The sequence below is a fragment of the Asparagus officinalis genome, chromosome 8 (assembly GCF_001876935.1).
Source record: "Asparagus officinalis chromosome 8, Aspof.V1, whole genome shotgun sequence".
Lineage (NCBI taxonomy): Eukaryota > Viridiplantae > Streptophyta > Magnoliopsida > Asparagales > Asparagaceae > Asparagus > Asparagus officinalis.
The window spans coordinates 108287159-108305907 of NC_033801.1; the positions used below are offsets into that span (position 1 = coordinate 108287159).

An 18749-nucleotide genomic window follows, 5' to 3' on the forward strand; every position below is an offset into this window, starting at 1 on the left:
GAGAGAGACGATCTCTCATTGTTGACATCAATTGTAGTTTTCTGAGATTGAAGAAATTTGTATTGGATAATTGACAAACGAACCATCATAAATAGTTGCGGCCTTGTAGAGAGTTTCATTGCGTCCCACGCAATTTTGATGGGATTGAAATTGTAAAAGAGCTTGAAAGCAACTTGTCTCTCTAAAGAATGATGATTTTCTCTACAAAACCCATATGGGAAAACACTGATGCAACACTTCCTCCCGTTAGGTCCAATGTAGGAAACTTTTAACCCAAATCTCTAACTAACGTTGGAGCAGATGCAGTCAGTACCTCTGGGAAGTTTCTCCACTGAGAACAATGATTGTATCAGCCAGCAAAAGGAGAGAAGGTCTGAGTCTTCGGATTGTTTGCTCAAGCTGAAGGTTCTGAGAGGCCAAAAACATACTTGCCCACGGGCACTCTGAAGAATGGCAGAGAAAATCTCAACAAGAAACCTTCTGTAGTTTCAGAGGGAAAATGCCCATTATGGGTATTTCCGAATGCTAAATCTCTGGTTCTCGTTCCATTAGTCAAACTTTGATTATCATCATGAATGGGATGGCCAAATTGCCCTTATCAACCACATATCGTTGAGAATCAGAAGAATGGGCATTCTGGTAACATCTAAATCAATTAGTCGATCCAGTCTGTAATATTTTGGCGTTTCTATAATTTCCTGCATTTGAAATCTGGTTTCACAACATGCTAGCATCACAATATTCTGGCATTTGAATCTATTTTTTCCGTCTAGTTTGCTCAAAATAGACGAAAAAAATTCCGTTAAGTTTGATTCCGTCTAGTTGTTCATTTTCTACTAGTGAATATTATAAGATTAGAGTATAATTATACATATGTATATATATAATTAAATATATATAAGATATAATATAATAATATATATATAGATATTAATATATATAATATATATAAAAGAGAGAGATATCTTATAACAGAGAGTATACACTGTAACTTATATATACTTATACAATATTTAAGAGAGGATATACTTAACATATTATAATTATATAACGAGATATATACCATATATAAGAGAAATATACCTTATATATATTATATATATATATAATATATATATATTATATAGTAAATATATATATATATTATATATATTATATTATATATTATTATATATATACTATATATATATTATATATATATATATATACACCTTAATTCTATATATAGTCATACTCTCTTATTATATAGTAATATAATATATTATTAAGAAAGTTATATATATATATATATAGTATATATATTATATATATATAATATATATATATATTTAATATTATATAGATATTACTATATTATATATATATTAATATATATATAAATATTAATTTATATATATTTAATATCTATAATATATATATATATCATATGATATATATATATATATATTATATAGAGAGGAGAGAGAAGACAAGAGAGAGAGAGATGAGAGAGAGAGAGGAGAGAAACGGGAGTGAGCTGACAGCGTAGGAAATTCTAACGCTGGGCATGTGTATGGACAATGTGAGCCCCAACACGTGTGACTATTAGGGAGGCTCACAGATTCATACACTTGCAGGCGTTAGGAAATTCCTACGCTGCCAGCTACCTCCGTTTTCTCATTATTATATTATCATATTAATAGTTATATATATATATATCTTTATATATATTTATATATAGAGAGAGGAGAGAGAGAGAGGAATGTTATGCTTGGTTACTAATTACAAATTTTGTGCTTGGTAGTGACTGTGTCATTCTCAATCCCTCACATACGCCATGTGAATGTGGGTCCCATATATTGAATGAGTGAGGAAGGATATGACCACACTACGCAAGCACAATTTTTGTGCTTGGTACCCAAGGCATACCCATGCATATAGCTTATATATATATATAATTATTATATTATATATTATATTATGTATAATATATATAGTATAATATATATTAATATATATATATATATATATACTACATATAATATATATTATATATATATATATATATATAATATTATATATATATATTATATATATATATATATGAGAGAAAGCGGGAGGTGAGCTGGCAGCGTAGGAAATTTTCCTGCGCTGCGCAAGTTATAATGTGAGACCCACAACCGAATGTGAACTAGTAGGGGGGCTCACATGTCATACACTATGCAGCGTAGGAATATTTGCCCTACGGCTGCCAGCTCACCTCCCATTTATCTCTCTTCTTCGTCATCTCTCTTCTCTTCTTCTTAACTTATATGATACTTATGGGTATATATATATACTATATAATATATATATAGTATATATTATATATATATATAATTATACTAAAGTATATACTATAATATAATATATTATACTATACATAAACGACTGATACACTATATAACTCTAAAATGAGTAGTATAAATATAAAATAATAATATACAATATATATATAATATATACATTATAATATATATATATATATATATATATATAAATAAATTGATATTATATATATATAAATATATTATATATAAAAAAAATTAGGAGAAATATGGGTATGCTTTCTAGTTGAGGTGACACAATCCCCTCCACCGCATTTAAATGGGGGACCACATTCACATGGGTTGAGGAGTGCATGAGGATATGCAATCATTTAAATGAGCGAATGAGATGATGCCATCTCACTACCAAACACAAACTTTTTGTGCTTGGTACCAAGCATACCCATTTTTCTCATATATAAGAGTATACACTGTATACTTATATACTTATATACTAAGAGAGAGTGGTATATATATAACAATATATAGTATATAATATTATATATATATATATATATGAATATATATATTACATATAAAAAAACAAAAATTTTTACTATCTGGGCCGAGACGGACCCAGGCCCGGTTTCTGGGCCCGGGTTCCGGGCCAACCCCGGGCCGTGCCGGTTCCGCCCGGCCGGACGCCGCGGACTTTTTGGACAGCCTTACCTTAAATCATATAACCATGTTGAGATTAGTCCTCCTTTCATACAATCTGTTAAAATCTGTTAACCGTAGTAAAGTTAGTGATAACCATGTATAAGTATTTATTAAATTACCTTCCATTTCTAATCACTTCCTCTCCAACTATCTTCACTACCAATAGATCCATCACTTGAAATATCCCCACTGCCCTCATTACCCTCCTCCTTTCAATCGCCCAACCTCAAACCTCTCTACCATCACCACTATATCATGCCCGCCCTCCCCCAAATATCCTCAAGGATCAGACAAATTCATGAGGAGGAGTATGGCGTCGGTGTCAGGTTAGCCCATAATCGTAGGGATCTAAGAGCCGACCCTTTTTCAAGAAGAAATATATCCCAAAATCCATTAGCGGCCAGAGTATAAACCACTACATCAAGTTCTAACCCTATCTCAACTCTCTCTCTTACATTTTCATCAAACAACTTGAGAGCTTTGTCAAATTTCTTATGCTTATAGAGAAAACACATTATTGTCTCATGGATCATCTTCTGCTTCAGCAACCCATTGATGAGGCAATTATAGGTGCCGATGTCGAGCTTTATTGAAGTGTTCTGAAAAGGTTGGAGATCTCAAGGAGGTTACGAAACTATAGAGGGGGTTTGATAATGAGGTTGAGGGGGTGATTGTTTGAAATCGGGTGGTCGAGCTTTAACATTGGTGTAACTATGGAGAAGGTGGAGTTGGGGGACTGTGGTTGGGAGAGTGAGCGGATAAGTTGGGTGGTGTTGTTGCCAGAGTCTCAATCACAATGATGAGTTAGATAGAGAGGATTGAGATGGAGCGGTGGTTGAGGTGCAAATTATAGTAGAGATGAAGGAGACGTCTAAGGAGTTCATGAGGGCGGAGGGAAGAAGAAAGGGCAAGAAACAAGTTTAGGTTTATAATATTAATGGGTTTGATGTTTGAAACGGGTATGAATCCACTAATAATGGGTTTGGGTTTATAATTAAAGGGGTGTAATAATCAATCTGCTCTTAATGTTAATGTTAACAAAATATTCTAGCCAAATCAAACAGCCCCTAACTAGAGGGACTAATCTCAATATGGGTATATGATTTGGCGGACTAATATCAAATTTTAATGATATTGAGTGACTAATATCAAAATATTGATGATTTCAGGGACTAATATCGAAAAACCCCATGAACCTAATAAACACACTCTCATTAAGCACATTCATATATCCCAAAAAATTCAGGAGGGGGGTCTAGAGTGGGTGAAGGTTGATGCAGATGAGGAATTATGTGGTGTTAGAATTTGATCCCAATTGGAAAATTTGGGAACTATGCCCCTTTAGGCTTGGTTTGGTAGGAGGTACAATGAGGGAATGTAAGGTTTAAGGCAGTGTAAAGAGTAATATACCTTTTGTTTTTATTATTTGGTTGAGAGGGAGTAAGGGGGAATCCATAACTTTTTAGTTCATTTTGCATTTTCTCTCACCTCATTCTTGTGACCCTCCAAATTGGAGGTATTTTCTTTCTCTTTACTTTCTAGTTCATTTTGTATATTCTCTCTTCTCACCCCCTTTCCTCCACTTCAGCTTACCATCTAGAAACTTCCTACCAAAGAAGATTTTAAATTTTGTCCATTACCTTACTCTATCTCCCCTCCTACCAAACCAAGCCTAAGTGAGAGGGAGGGAGAATTTTATGTTATTTTTGAGTTTTTGATTTTGGATTTCTAGTATAGTAAGTTTGTGCTTTAATTTGGGCCATTGTGACTTTCTTATTAGAAATTTAAATGGGTTGTACTAGTTTTTAGTTCTTTTTGATAGATTGAGTCATTCTGGGTGCCTTTTTTGGGTTTTTGAAGGGGGTTATGCAAGCTATAAAAAGGCTAGGGTTTACATATAATACAAAGATTGTAGGGGTGCCACCGCACCCCTAAGAGATGTATAAATCTGTCCCTAATTAAGCATATCAACTTCTCTCCTGGTTTTTTTGGGTTCAATGCAAAGCAAAATGATAACCTTGTTCATAGTGCCGAGACATTTTGGATCACTTGGTTCAATGCACTGCAAAATGATAACCTTGTTCGTATAGAGCAGAGACATTTTGGATCACTTATAACTCTAGTTGTAAGAATTATAAGAAGACTCTAGTTATAACAGACAACCTACCCATATTTGAGCGCAAGCCGAAGTTGCAGCATTTCTAAATTGAAAATTGGGTTTTAAGAGCTCACCAAACAGTAACACACAAGAGGAAAAGAGAAGAATGTTATGAAAAATAACTAGAGGAAATACACGTCCTTTTCTTATAGAGAACTCAATGGATGATAACTTTACAAATGACATTAAACTATTTCTCATTGTTTAGACTAGATATGAGATACCGCTCCTTAACTTTGGATGACTATCAAATGACCCCTCACAACTCTCAAAATATCAGAAAACCCTGAAGTTTAGCACCTATCAGAACACCTCATAAAAGCAAGAACATCAAATTTTCAAATTTTCCTTTGGCAAAAATATCCGTTGTCATAATTGTCAACCCACACCTTCTTTTGGGTTGTTGGGGGTGGGGGGATGCAAACTATAAAAAACCTAGGGTTTACATATAATACAAAGATTTTTGGGGTATCACCGCACCCCAAGAGATGCATAAATTCACCCCTGAATAAGCATATCAACTTCTTTCCTGGTTTTTGTTTGGTTCAATGCAAAGCAAAGTGATAACCTTGTTCATAGTGTCGAGACACTTTGGATCACTTGGTTCAATGCAATGCAAAATGATAACCTTGTTCGCATAGAGCGGGGACATTTTGCATCACTTATAGCTATAGTTGTAAGAATTATAAGAAGACTCTAGTTATACCAGACGACTTACCATATTTAAGCGCAAGTCGAAGTTGCAACATTTCTAATTTGCAAATTGGGTTTTAAGAACTGACCAAACAATAACACACAAGGGGAAAAGAGAAGAACAATAGGGGAAAAATAGAGGAAAAATACATGTCCTTTTCTTATAGATAACTCAATGGGTGGTAACTTAACAAATAATATTAAACTATTTGTAATTTCTAGGCTAGATATGAGATACCTCTCGTGAACTTTGGATGACTATCAAATAACCCCTCACAACTCTCAAAATATCAGAAAACCCTTAAGTTTAGTACCTATCAAAAAACCTCATAAAAGCAAGAACACCAATTTTTCAAATTTTCGTTGGCAAATATATCCATTGGCATAATTTTCAATCCCACTCCTTCCCCCACCGCCAAAAGGAAAAAAAAAAAAAATTAAACGACTTCTCATTTTTTAGACTAGATATGAGATACCTCACTTAACTTTGAATGGCTATCAAATAACCCCTCACAACTCTCAAAATATTAGAAAACCCTTAAATTTAGCACCTACAAGAAAACCTCATAAAAGCAAGAACATCAATTTTCAAAATTTCCTTGGAAAAAATATTCACTGGCATGATTTTAACAACCCCCCACTCCCACCCCACCCCACCCCACCCAACCAAAAAAAAAAAAAAAAAAAACCCCCCCCCCCCCCAACCAAAAAAAAAAAAAAAAAAAATCCCAAAACAAAAACCAAAAAAACCAAATCAAATGTGACAATTGCAATTAACTCTATCCAGATGGCTTTTGTGATAAATTCTTAAAGTGTTAAAGGGGGTTTTAGAATAACCCCTATGGTTTTCTCATATTTTGAAAGTTATGAGGGTTATGTAATAATTATCCAGAGGTAAGGTAAGGTGTTATGATATTTAGCCTTTTTTATTATCTAAATTCTTCTTTTTCAATATCTCATCTCTTCTACAAATAAAAATATGCAGGACAGGTTATAGATTTTCAAGTGATTTATAGAATATATTGGCCTGTACAATGATTTAGAAAATAATTTTTAAAGTATCAAATATTTTAGGGATAGACATGCAAAACGCCCATCCAATGTTATTTATTTATTTGTCATTTAATTGTTATTTTTGATACATCCAATGTTTTTCTGATTATATTTTAAACAAAAATGTTTTTATTTACAGGTTATACGACATCGAAAACCCCCAAAGAAAAAGAGATTTTTTTGTGCAAAGATCTCAAGAAACAGAACCCACCCAAAAAGGGTAATTTTACCCAAAAACAGAAATTTCAAAGTTTCTCCAAAAAGCACATACATCCCCAAGAAAACCCTGAAAATAGGGAGAACAAAGAAATTAGAAAAGGAAAAAGAAAGGAAAAAAAAAATGAAACCCATCAATTCCTCTCTCTTCTCTCTCATCCTCCTCCTTTCGTCGGCAATGCTCCTCAAAGAATCCGTCGGCATTGGAGTCAACTGGGGACAAATGGCGACCCATCGCCTCCCTCCAAAAACTGTAGCTCAAATGCTCGTCGATAACGGGTTCAACAAGGTGAAGCTTTTCGACGCCGACCCGAAAACTCTCCAAGCTCTCGCTGGCACTGGGATTGAAGTGATGGTCGCCATTCCCAATTTCATGCTGCAGGAGCTCAGTGAAGACCCTCAGGCTGCTGTTGAGTGGGTTGCAGAGAATGTCACTGCATATCTCTACGATGGCGGTGTTAATATCAAGTGGGTATTGTTTTCTTGGAGTTATTTTATGCAAATTTGCTTGTTTTAGGATGTGATGTTGAGTTCTTGTTTTTGTCTTTTGGGAGAAAATTTTGGGCTTGATTGCTTCTGGGTTTTTGGTAAACGATTGTGGTTGCTCTGTTTTGGGTCTGGGTTTGCTTTATTTCTATCCTTGTCCACCTTTTTGAGAGAAAAATGTCAATTTTGGCGTTCTGTTTGGTTCTGAACTTTGGTTTATTGATTTGCTCTTAGTTTTGCTGTGAAAGGCATCTTTTTATCTTTCTATTGAATTCTTGGATTTTCCCCAAAATTTTGGTTCTTTAAAATTGATTTTCTCCTATTTTCGGTGAAGGACCAAAAATCTTTTTTGTATTGTTTAAAGTCACTTGGTTTGAAATATTTTTACTGAGATACTGCATTCTTGGATCTGGGATGGGTTTAATATATTTTATTTTTGAATTCCTGATTTTTTTTTCTCCTCAGGTACCACAAGCCTCAATAATAATATAAAATCAATTCTATGAGAATTCAGTAGAATTTTGCTTTGATCTCTCTCTCAACTCATGCAGCTTTGTTATGCTGTCAATTACCACAGTCACATTCTCACTCGTAGCTAGACTCACTGTTTCAATACAATTTGAAACTTTCCGGGTTATTTTTGCATCAATTTTTCTCCAATCCTAAATTTGAATGCAGGTACGTAGCGGTCGGCAACGAGCCATTCCTCGCAACGTATCACGGCTCCTTCACACACACAACCCTCCCTGCTCTCAAAAACATCCAATCCGCCCTCTCCTCCTCCCCCCTCTCCTCCCACATCAAGGCCACCGTCCCGTTCAATGCCGACATCTACTTCTCGTCCGACTCATCGCTCCCCTCCCTTGGCGACTTCCGCCCCGACATCCGCAACCTCACCCTCGACCTCCTCCTCCACCTCCACCTCCACCGCTCCCCCTTCCTCGTCAACATCTACCCCTTCCTCTCCCTCGCCTCCGACTCCCACTTCCCCCTCCCCTTCGCCTTCTTCGACAACAGAACCGCGAAACCCCTCCTCGACGGGAAGGCCACGTACTCCAATGTCTTTGACGCCAACTTTGACACTCTGGTGTGGGCACTGTCGAACGCGGGGTACCCCGATATGCCCATCGTCATAGGCGAGATTGGATGGCCTACTGATGGTGGCATGCACGCAAACGTCGAGCTTGCCAGAGAGTTCAACCAGGGTCTCATTAACCATGTGTTGAGTGGACAGGGAACTCCGATGAGGAGAGGGGCGAACATCGAGGTTTACATGTTCAGTTTGTTCGATGAGGACGCGAAGAGTATCGAGCCTGGGAACTTCGAGCGGCATTGGGGGATTTTTGAGTACGATGGCAAGCCGAAATACGAACTTGACATATCGGGTAGAGGGAAGAGGAGGTATCTCGTTGGGGCAAGAGGGGTGGAGTATATGGAGAGGAGATGGTGTGTGATGAGAGAAGGGAAGGTGGAGGAGTGGGAGGTGAAGGAGGGGGTCGAGCATGCTTGCGGGCAAGTGGATTGTACGGCATTGGGGTACGGTTCATCATGCAATCACTTGGGGGCGAGGGGGAACGCATCATACGCGTTCAATATGTATTATCAAGTGAGGGGACAGGGGGACGAGGACTGTGATTTTGAGGGGCTAGGGGTGGTGACGGAGGTGGATCCGAGTGATGGGAGGTGCCGGTTTCCGGTGATGATCGCTTATGGAAGAGCAGCAGTGACGGCAGTGAAGAGGGGAGCAGTGGTGGTGGTGGCCATTGTGTAAATGAAGGAAGCTGAGGTTTGGTACTGTGATTTTTATCACACAGAGAATTGAGTGGATACTTGATCAATTTGTAGTGTGATTTTTATCATACTGTAGAGAAATGAATGGATATTTGATCACCTTGTTAAACTGACAGGTTTTCTAATGAAAAAAATACGAAATTTGTTAACAATTAGCCCTTTGTTGACATTCTGCTGCGTGATTATTCTCTGAGTATAATGTACTCACTTTGCAGAAATTTTTTATAAGCATAGAGTCTCTGCTCTGCTTGAGATGCTGAAGCAGATGCTGAAAAACTGTGTTCTACATCAGTGAAATAAATAGAGAAAAAACCAATATACAAGGGTTTTGGTAGTCTTGAATATGGAAGTAAATAGTGCACATGTATATCAAAATGCAGCAAGAAAGGGATAAACAACGGGGGTAACATATTTAGTAACTGATGTATGCAAATTTCAAGTGACAGAAGACATCATCTCAAACGAAATACAGAAATAGAACAGACATGTTTCCCAATATCTACAATACAAAACAAGCTTTCCATCTAATCTATGTCCTATCTTAAACATCTTTGTATTTACCTGGGATCAAAAAAGTCTGAGATTCATGTTACCCGTTGTTCTTTTCCCTAACTGATTTTCGATGGCGAGTTAGTGTTCCTGGATCCTTCTTCAGGAATTAAAATTTGATCATCTTCCAGAGATACTGTATCCTCATTAGGAGCAAGTGTTTCTGAGTTTTCTTGCTCAAAGGTACTTCCATTTGCTTTCAGTTGTTCCTCGAACATCTTTTGAAGTTTCTTTCCCTGCTCTTCGATCCTAATCTGGAGCTTCCGTTGAACCTGAAGAAAATGATAAGAGATATGGAAGGGACACATCATTACTTAGAAACACATCTGCTACATGATATAGTCAGTATTCAGTTGATTACCATCCATTTCTCTTTCAAGAAACGGAGACGCATAGAAACCAAAGAAAAAGTATTATGAATTGCAGATAACTGTTTACTCCATTTAAACAAAAAGCTCAGCAGATATTTCAATCAGATTATAATACATCGTAAATTTGGCACAGGCAGAATTTGAGATAGAATGGTGCCAATTACGAGCAATTTTACATCATTCCATCCACAAATAGATGGCTTTCAATGTGTATTTGGATTAATCTTCCATCTATTTGGGGCATGCAATGTTGATGCCTGTTAAATGACAACTCACTGTGTCTCTGATCTTTTAAAAACTTAGTGTGATGTTTAAAAATAACTTTCTACTTTTTTTCTTCTTTCCACAAACTAAGACATTAATATAGAGATTTCAGAAGTTCCAGTCGATGGCCATCATAAACTTTAGCCTGAAAAGAACTTGCCCTCGTCTACAAACTACACCTGAGATGCATGAGGAGTAAAATTTTGAAAGGAATTATCTGATACAAGATTTACAAGGAGTACCTCTAGCTGCTCATGGAGGCTCCGCTGGACTTCTAGCTGCATCCTCAATGTTTCAGTAATTTGCAAACCACTGCATAGTTAGAAAAGGAATATTGTTAGTTATGTATGTTTTTATATATGATCCTATGTGAGTGCGAATTCATAGGATTATGATGCAGAAGTACATACGTTTTTGGGTCAATCTGTTCTGCTTCACTAGTTGAGGCTCTTCTATCAGCTTTGCCTACAAGAGAATGGGAGGGCGAATCAAACTCTACTAATAAATCTTAAAACATGAGTGTAAGAAAACAGGAAGAAAAATGACTTAGAAATAAGCACTAATTTAAGCATTTGGCTTGCGGCCTAAGTTTATTATCCCAAAAACCAATTCATAATGGAACAACATAGCACACAAAGATCAATCGATAGCCAATTTCTGTAAGACTAAGATTCAAAGATTTACAAGGGTAAAAAATAGCACCTCACATCAGCAGCATTTAAACATTTACAGTGAACTTATCAAAAAAAAAAGGAATTTGCCTAGGCTTTGGAAGTTTCTTAAAACCCCCTAAAAGTTTCAAGCACCTCTATTTTCTGTATTTACTTGAGTATATAACACAGTGGGCTACATCCAATACTTCTATCTTTAACCCTCAACCAGAAGACCTACGTCAAATATCCAAATGTTGGCACTAACCATGCTCCACATTGAAAGATTACAGGTTTACCCCTTGTCTTTCTAGTAATTTGTAACTAAAAAACAAACCCATCTAACTAAGTGGCCCATCATTTAACAGGAAGAAGAAATTGCACAGTTGTTCATTTTAATATCTTAGTCCTAAATTTTAACCAAGATAAACAAATATCCAAAAAAAATTGTAAAATATAAACAAGTTTCTTAAATTCTACATAGACAACCACATAGGGTCTGACTTTTTAGCATTCTACACTTTATATAGCCATAGAGATAAAAAAAAGGATCAAATGCTGTGCTGGAAATGAATACCATATAATAAGTACAGTTACGAGGGTGTTGCGTCAGAATTTTAATAATCTTATTGTAATCACAAACTCCAGTTTCCACCATTAACTACCAGAAGTCCATCTCTAAAAGTCCATGACTTGGTTAGGAATAAAATGCCAAGCAGAAAGCAACTTAACCATGTAGCGATTATGGAAGTAACTTAAACAACTTTTACATAATTATACAATAAAAAACAACTCTTGTACCATCAAAATGCACTTGAACATGCAGAATAAACACATTGAATAAGACTTTATTGACTAACTGATGATAATTCACTCGAAGTCTCGAATATACATGTCCATGAGTTTGTGCATGCACACAGAGATCAACAAAAGAACAGACTCACTTGCATGTTTAGTTATATATATATATATTTCTTATATATACACTAGAACATCCTAAAGAAGATATTTTTAACAATAAACATAGATAAACAGTTAATTCATGTTTGGATAACCGAATCAGAAAATTCATTATCTATCAACAAATTCCTTATCTATATAGAGTGGAAATATATTCTATGCATGTGGATAGGTGTGACTATATACACAATATTATACAACACATAATAATAACTTACTAAAGAGATCATACATAATACTCTTACACAGAACTTAGGTTGTAGGAGGAAGCTGGGTACAGAAAGTTTACCTAAAGAAGACTCGGGTAGGAACTTGGCAGACCGATATTTCTGGGAGTCATACAAAGTATTTACATTTGCACCTAATTGTCAGTAACAAGTATTTTAACACGCCACTTTGTAGTACTTTAGTTCGATATGAGTACCTGCAAATGGCTCTTGACATGATAAATGGTCAGACCTTCTGAATTCATCAGCTTCAAAATCCCTTTTGGAGTTGCCTCTGCAATCAACCAAAATGATCTCAATATATTTCAAAACTCAGAATTTTCAAGAAACCATAGCATAATTGAATAACTTACTATCTGCACCTCCAAGGATATTAACTGATTCTACAAACTTCGCATGGAGATCCTGAGACCACCTTATTCGTGTTTTATTTGGGGCAACGACAGTAGATATCTTTGATAATCCCTTATCATTTTCAGACTGTAGGCTAGGGTCGTTTACCAAAGAATTCAATGGATCACATACAACCTAGCACAACGAAATACAGTTAGCCTGTTTATATGAAAGACAACATCGAATACTATATTAATTATTTCAACACGAATTAAAGAAGCTCAAATCTCCAATTGATTCAAATAATAATTTTGCAAACAAGAAAAATGCTTACGAAACAATTTTGAGGACTCCCATCTGGAAATCTTTGTGCATCATCAAAAACCATAGAATTGCAACCCCCCTGCACAGGTAACTTCACAAGAGATTCCAATGTACCCTCTCTACAAGAAACAGAATCACTTAGATTCTCTGAGTTCATGGAGAGTTGAGATTCCAAAGAATCCTTTGCTGATTGAGAGAATGATGGAAGAGTATCAAGTTGGTACCCAAAATTAGGAAAACCCATTAATCTTTCAGCAGCATAGAAGGCATCAAGAGTCGAGCCAACACATTTAGCACCACTATTCGAAAGACTGGGAAGCATGAAGGCCAGGGATGATGAAGCCGCCTCGGATTGCATATATGAACCAATAGAATCACCAATATTTTTCTGAGTATGCTTTAAAGGAGTCCATCTCTCTTTTGAACTAACATTTCCACATGAAGAGTTCACCAATTCAAATTGAGCATCACTCGATGATCTAAGATTACATAGATGAGGCCTGACCTTGTTGGTATTCATTTAAGAACAATCAAATCTATCGACAAACCACAAACCCCAACGAGAACGAGGACTAATCTACTTCAAAATTCTATATATGACAAAACAAAAGCAAACAGCCTACGTTATTCGAAAGAATTAAGAGGTTCTACTTGCAGAATCATGTCCCCTATATTCCCCAAGACTTCAAGCATAAGATAAGAATAAGTCATTTGTTCTTGTCAGCTCTGTTTAGGAGATGGGAATGAAATAATTCTGAAAAGCGTGAAGCATTCCAAAACTACAGCAGACTAAACATCATAAAGTATATGAGATAGAGAGGGAAGGATTCTGTGTGAACTAATAAGAGCATTGATTCACCATAAGACAGTGAAAAGTAAGAATACCCATTTTGAGATCAAAGGTGAAATTATCAAAGCACTTTGAATAACATCTCGAGATAACAAAAGACTAAGAACCCAAGAGTGAAAGAGACCATTCAATTGAATCTTTCATATCTAAGGACTGCAATTTCTCATATAAAAGATTCTATATAAGGAAATCAGTATGGGAGCAACCGAAATTGTCCAAAATAAATAAATAAACAATTTAATCCAGTTGAGGACGGCTTCTTTGGGTGCATCACCAAATTAAGTGAAACTTTCAGCCTTTGAACAAGGTCTCAAAACAAAAGCATAGGCCAAATGAAGATAAATTAATTAAAGGAAATTTCTATAGGATTCAATGGTCAGAGGAGATGATTAAATCCAACTAAGTCAACAAATAATGGCATAATGTTTACCACATATCGAAACTGTTAAGAGTAAATATTGAATTTAGCGCTGGGAAATTGGAAGAATGAGGTGTTTGATCCTTACCCATGATGGAGTTGTGCTTTAAAAGTAGCGGTTCCAGCAAAATGGAATTAGACTATCTTGTCAAGTTTCTTTCCCATCCAAAGGAAACAAGATCTGGGTATCAAAATAATTAAGCCAAAAGAATCTGTTTTTATTTCTGAATACCTGGACTTTATGATAAACCATAGAACTTAAAATCACAATAAAATATGTAAAGAAAATTATTTTTGCAGAAAATTTTGGAATGGGCATTCAGATAAATAGCTTTAATTTTTTTGTAAATAAAAGAGGGAGATAAATAAAATAAATGATGATGATTAATTAAACGAAAGGGACAGAGATTCTACCTTGTCTTTTGTTGCCTGGCATGTTCATGGTTCGTGCAACTTTGAGAATGTCAATCGAATTGATGCCCCCACCATAGCATGAAAGGGCAATTTGTTATTTTAAACATACCCCCTTAACATAGAATATTTTTCATGCCATTTTTTTTTAACTTTCGTAAATTAAAACTTTGTCCCTTAGATTTTCTTTTTCATATTATGAGATTAGTCCCTAAAATCATTGAAGTTTCTACTGTCTCCCTAGAACCGTATAGGTTGCTTCAAAATTAGTTCTTCAGAGAACCCTTAAGAGCATGTTTGGCAGATTTGAATTATAATCAGCTTAGTTTATAATTCCCAGTAGCTTATTGAAGGAATTGTGTCCTTTAATCGAATGTAAGTGCAATTACTAATTATGGTATGGGACATTTAATGGAGATTTACAATCCGGTTATTTTAGGTAGTCATAGTGCTTTGCTAGAAGCCAACTATGATTTATGGACTTTATGTTATAAAGTTCATTGCTATTATAATTGGGTCCTACGAGGTCACACCCTAAGAGTTTATGGACTGGATATATTGGGAGAATTATTATATAAAGTATATAATATAAAGTTATATAAGATATAACTTCAAAATAGAGTTTATTAATAATAAGGAGTTATTGTTAAATAAAGGATAAATTTATTTATAAATGTTATAAAAGATAATATTTAATTATAGAATTAAATATGACTTTAATTAGTGGATTATATTTAATTATAGAATTAAATATGACTTTAATTAGTGGATTATATTTAATTATAGAATTAAATATGACTTTAATTAGTGGATTATATTTAATTATAGAATTAAATATGACTTTAATTTGTGGATTATAAATAAGAGTGGTTTTTCTTTTAGAAAATCCAATCCAATTCCACTTTCTCTATATACGTGAAAGTGTTACTACTTTCTCTCCCAAAAACATTTCATCTTCAACCTAGCAGTTGATTTCTAAGGATCCAGATCTTTGCTCGGGTGGATCAACTAGAGGAGTTTTCAATTGAGACTCTTAATCTCTCCATTAGAGAAGGCTTTGAACACGCATCAAGAGGTAATCATTTTTCCTTTTTCTTAATCCAATTGATTTATGCAATAGATCCTTCGTTTAGATGTTAGGAAAACGTTTCCTGCAATTCCGCTTAGAGCATCTAAAGTTTCTACAGTGGTATCAGAGACTCTTGTATAAATTAATTGGATCAAATTTTAATCTTACAATTTGATGCATGTTCATGATTTTTTAGATTCAATAAGCATAGATCATATGTTTGGATTAATGCATAATAAATACAATTTATTTTATAAAATATTTGATATTTTATTTGATAAATAAAGATTTAATTGTTCTATAAGATCTATAGATATATTATTTGGTTAATTTTGAATTAACATAAATATTTGATTCTATTTCTTGGCAAATTACTAATTAATATTAGATATTAATTCCATTCACAGTCTTATTGAATTAAAATAATGAGAAATCGTTTCTAATTTTAAATAGTTAATATGATTAATTATTTATGCTTTTTATTTGGATAAATTGCATGTCTTACTTGAATAACATTTCATATATGATTATTGCATGTATGTTTAATATTATGATATTATTGCATGTGGTGACTAGTATGGCCCAAATTAGGATAGATAAACACGATCTGCGTATCGTTATGTATTTTTTTTTGTAATTTAAATTTATGCAAGAAAGTTTATTCAAATTTTATTATTGCATTATGTGAATGTTTTTATTATCTCTTGCCTTGCATGAATGCTTGTTTATTTATATTATTTAGTTCGCTTATATATAGACAACCATTACATGCTAAAAGTCCCTTAAAAGAATATTGAGATTATGCCTTTCCATGTCATAACCATGAGGCCCTTGGAATTCGTTGGATAGTTTTCGCCCTAGCGAGGTGTCCTTCCTTGACCTTGGGATAGTGCGGGTATGTCTAATAGGGGCATGCTGCCTTGATATGGTTATACTCAACAAGAGGCCAAAAGACTTAGTTTTAGATCTTGAGGCATAAGGATGAGTTAACATATGATGTGGCCATCAACCAAGAATTATAAAGTGTTATAATTAGTAAAGCATTTACTTACCTTGATTACATGAGATTTGGGGAAGTGCCTTAGTACGCTCAAGTTTCATCTAAGATAGGATCTTGGAATTATTTTACTCACAAGGGACAATATTATATTGAGTAGAATATGCAATAACTTGTTATTTAGAACATGTCTAAAATAATTTTTTTTGCATTTCAAGCATAATTTATCTGCATATTTCAATTTCTGTTTTGTAGTTACTATGTCTACTGAACACCTCAAATTCACGCTCCGCTCAATTGTTGAGAAAAACAAGTTGAACGACACCAATTTTCTTGATTGGGAACGAAATCTGAGAATTATTCTCAGGTCTGAGAACCAAGAGGATGTCCTAGAAACACCCATCCCAGAGCTGATTGTCAACTCATCTGATGAGGATAAGGCACGTCACAAAACAATATGCGAGAGGTCAAGGAATGTTACTTGCCTCATGCTGGATGCCATGGAACCGGGTCTTCAATAGAGGTTTGAGGATCAGGATGCCTATATAATTATGAGAAATCTTAGAGATCTCTTTAAGGAGCAGGCCAGGATTGAGAGGTATGAGACCCTTAAGTCCATATTGCAAAGCAAGCTCGAAAAGGGGAAACCAGTGGGGCCACATGTTTTCCACATGATAGGCCTGTTTGACAGGATGGCTCGACTTGGGAACCCCTACAATGTTGAGATGGCTACAGATATGATCCTGTATTCCTTACATGATGGATTTGCCAATTTCAGGCAGATGTATCACATGGGAGCCATGGGTAAGACCCTCAATGAGCTGCATGCTATGCTCAAAACTGCTGAGCAAAATGTCTTGGTTGAACCTAGGAAGGATGTTCTTATGGTCAACAAAGGGAAAGGGTTTAAGAAAGGGCCACAGAAGAAGCAACAGTCTCAAGGGAAGGGCAAGACAGTTGTTCCACCTAAGGGAAACACACCTAAAATAAAGGTGGCTGCTGAGCATGACTGCTTCTACTGCAAGGCTAAGGGGCACTGGAAGAGAAACTGCCCCAAATATCTGGAAGATAAGAAGAGGGGTGCCTCTGCTTCAGGTATTTGCGTCATTGAAATCTTATCAACTAACTCCAATTCTTGGGTATTAGATACCGGTTGTGTTTCTCACATTATTTCGAATGTGTAGGGACTACGAAATAGGAGACGGTTGCAGAAGGGTGAGATAGATCTTCGCGTTGGAAATGGAGCAAGAGTTGCTGCACTTGCCATTGGAGATTATAGTCTACCGCTACCTTCTGGCTTGGTTTTAGAACTTTATAATTGTTATTTTGTTCCTTCTATTACTAAGAATTTGATTTCAATTTCAGTTTTGAACCTTGAGGGTTATAATTTTGTCATTAAGGATTGTTTTTCTATTTTTAAGAATGACATCTTTTATGCTCAAGCCCATATGAATAATAGTGGATTATACATATTGGATCTGAAATCTGAAGTTTATAACGTTGATACAAAACGGCAAAAGTCGAATGACATAAGTGAAGCCAATCTATGGCATTGTCGCCTAGACCACATTAGCATTAAACGCATGAAGGAACTCCAAACAGTTGGTAGCCTAAAGTCATTTGATTTAGAATCATTTGAAACATGTGAATCATGTCTAATGGGTAAGATGACAAGGTCACCTTTCAAAGGTACAAGTGAAAGGACTACTGAGCTCTTAGCTCTCATACATACCGATGTGTGTGGACCTATGAGCATAGAAGCTAGGAGAGGCTATCGATACTTCATTACATTTACTGATGATTTTAGTAGATACGGGTATATCTACCTAATGAAACATAAATCTGAGTCTTTTGAAAAGTTCAAAGAATTTCAGCATGAAGTTGAGACACAAACATGCAAGAAGATAAAGGCATTTCGATCAGA

The 18749-nt window shown here is 35.3% G+C and overlaps 3 protein-coding genes across 10 annotated transcripts; 2 read left to right on the forward strand and 1 right to left on the reverse strand.

The window, feature by feature from the left end:
• Positions 7117 to 9536, forward strand: LOC109822897 (glucan endo-1,3-beta-glucosidase 8-like). Its single transcript, XM_020389158.1, has 2 exons — positions 7117 to 7593; positions 8290 to 9536. Exons 1-2 carry the CDS (start codon positions 7250 to 7252, stop codon positions 9380 to 9382), a joined length of 1437 nt encoding a protein of 478 aa, XP_020244747.1. The 5' UTR covers positions 7117 to 7249; the 3' UTR covers positions 9383 to 9536.
• Positions 9794 to 14839, reverse strand: LOC109822724 (myb family transcription factor PHL5-like). Of its 8 annotated transcripts, none has more exons than XM_020388959.1 (8): positions 14763 to 14839; positions 13091 to 14529; positions 12777 to 12951; positions 12621 to 12697; positions 12486 to 12525; positions 10997 to 11051; positions 10829 to 10898; positions 9794 to 10223 (listed from the first exon to the last, which is right to left on the reverse strand). In XM_020388959.1, exons 2-8 carry the CDS (start codon positions 13598 to 13600, stop codon positions 10011 to 10013), a joined length of 1140 nt encoding a protein of 379 aa, XP_020244548.1. In that variant the 5' UTR covers positions 13601 to 14529; positions 14763 to 14839; the 3' UTR covers positions 9794 to 10010. The 8 variants fall into 8 exon arrangements, with proteins under 8 accessions (XP_020244548.1, XP_020244549.1, XP_020244551.1 ...); XM_020388960.1 differs by lacking the exon at positions 14763 to 14839 and having other exon boundaries at positions 13091 to 13670; positions 14437 to 14622; XM_020388962.1 differs by lacking the exon at positions 14763 to 14839 and having other exon boundaries at positions 13091 to 13199; positions 13305 to 14621.
• LOC109821686 lies at positions 17377 to 18278 on the forward strand. Its single transcript, XM_020387851.1, has 2 exons — positions 17377 to 17920; positions 18010 to 18278. The coding sequence occupies exons 1-2, from the start codon at positions 17377 to 17379 to the stop codon at positions 18021 to 18023; spliced, it is 558 nt and encodes a 185-aa protein (XP_020243440.1). The 3' UTR covers positions 18024 to 18278.

Excerpts from the sequence above, each read along its gene's own strand:
- LOC109822897 (XM_020389158.1), top strand. The coding sequence starts at position 7,250 with ATGAAACCCATCAATTCCTCTCTCTTCTCTCTCATCCTCCTCCTTTCG. Across the intron at positions 7,594-8,289 it reads GATGGCGGTGTTAATATCAA|GTACGTAGCGGTCGGCAACG; the intron begins GTGGGTATTGTT and ends ATTTGAATGCAG.
- LOC109822724 (XM_020388959.1), bottom strand. The coding sequence starts at position 13,600 with ATGAATACCAACAAGGTCAGGCCTCATCTATGTAATCTTAGATCATCG. Across the intron at positions 12,952-13,090 it reads GGAGTCCTCAAAATTGTTTC|GTTGTATGTGATCCATTGAA; the intron begins GTAAGCATTTTT and ends TCGTTGTGCTAG. Across the intron at positions 10,224-10,828 it reads GCCTCCATGAGCAGCTAGAG|GTTCAACGGAAGCTCCAGAT; the intron begins GTACTCCTTGTA and ends CATTTTCTTCAG.
- LOC109821686 (XM_020387851.1), top strand. The coding sequence starts at position 17,377 with ATGAGAAATCTTAGAGATCTCTTTAAGGAGCAGGCCAGGATTGAGAGG.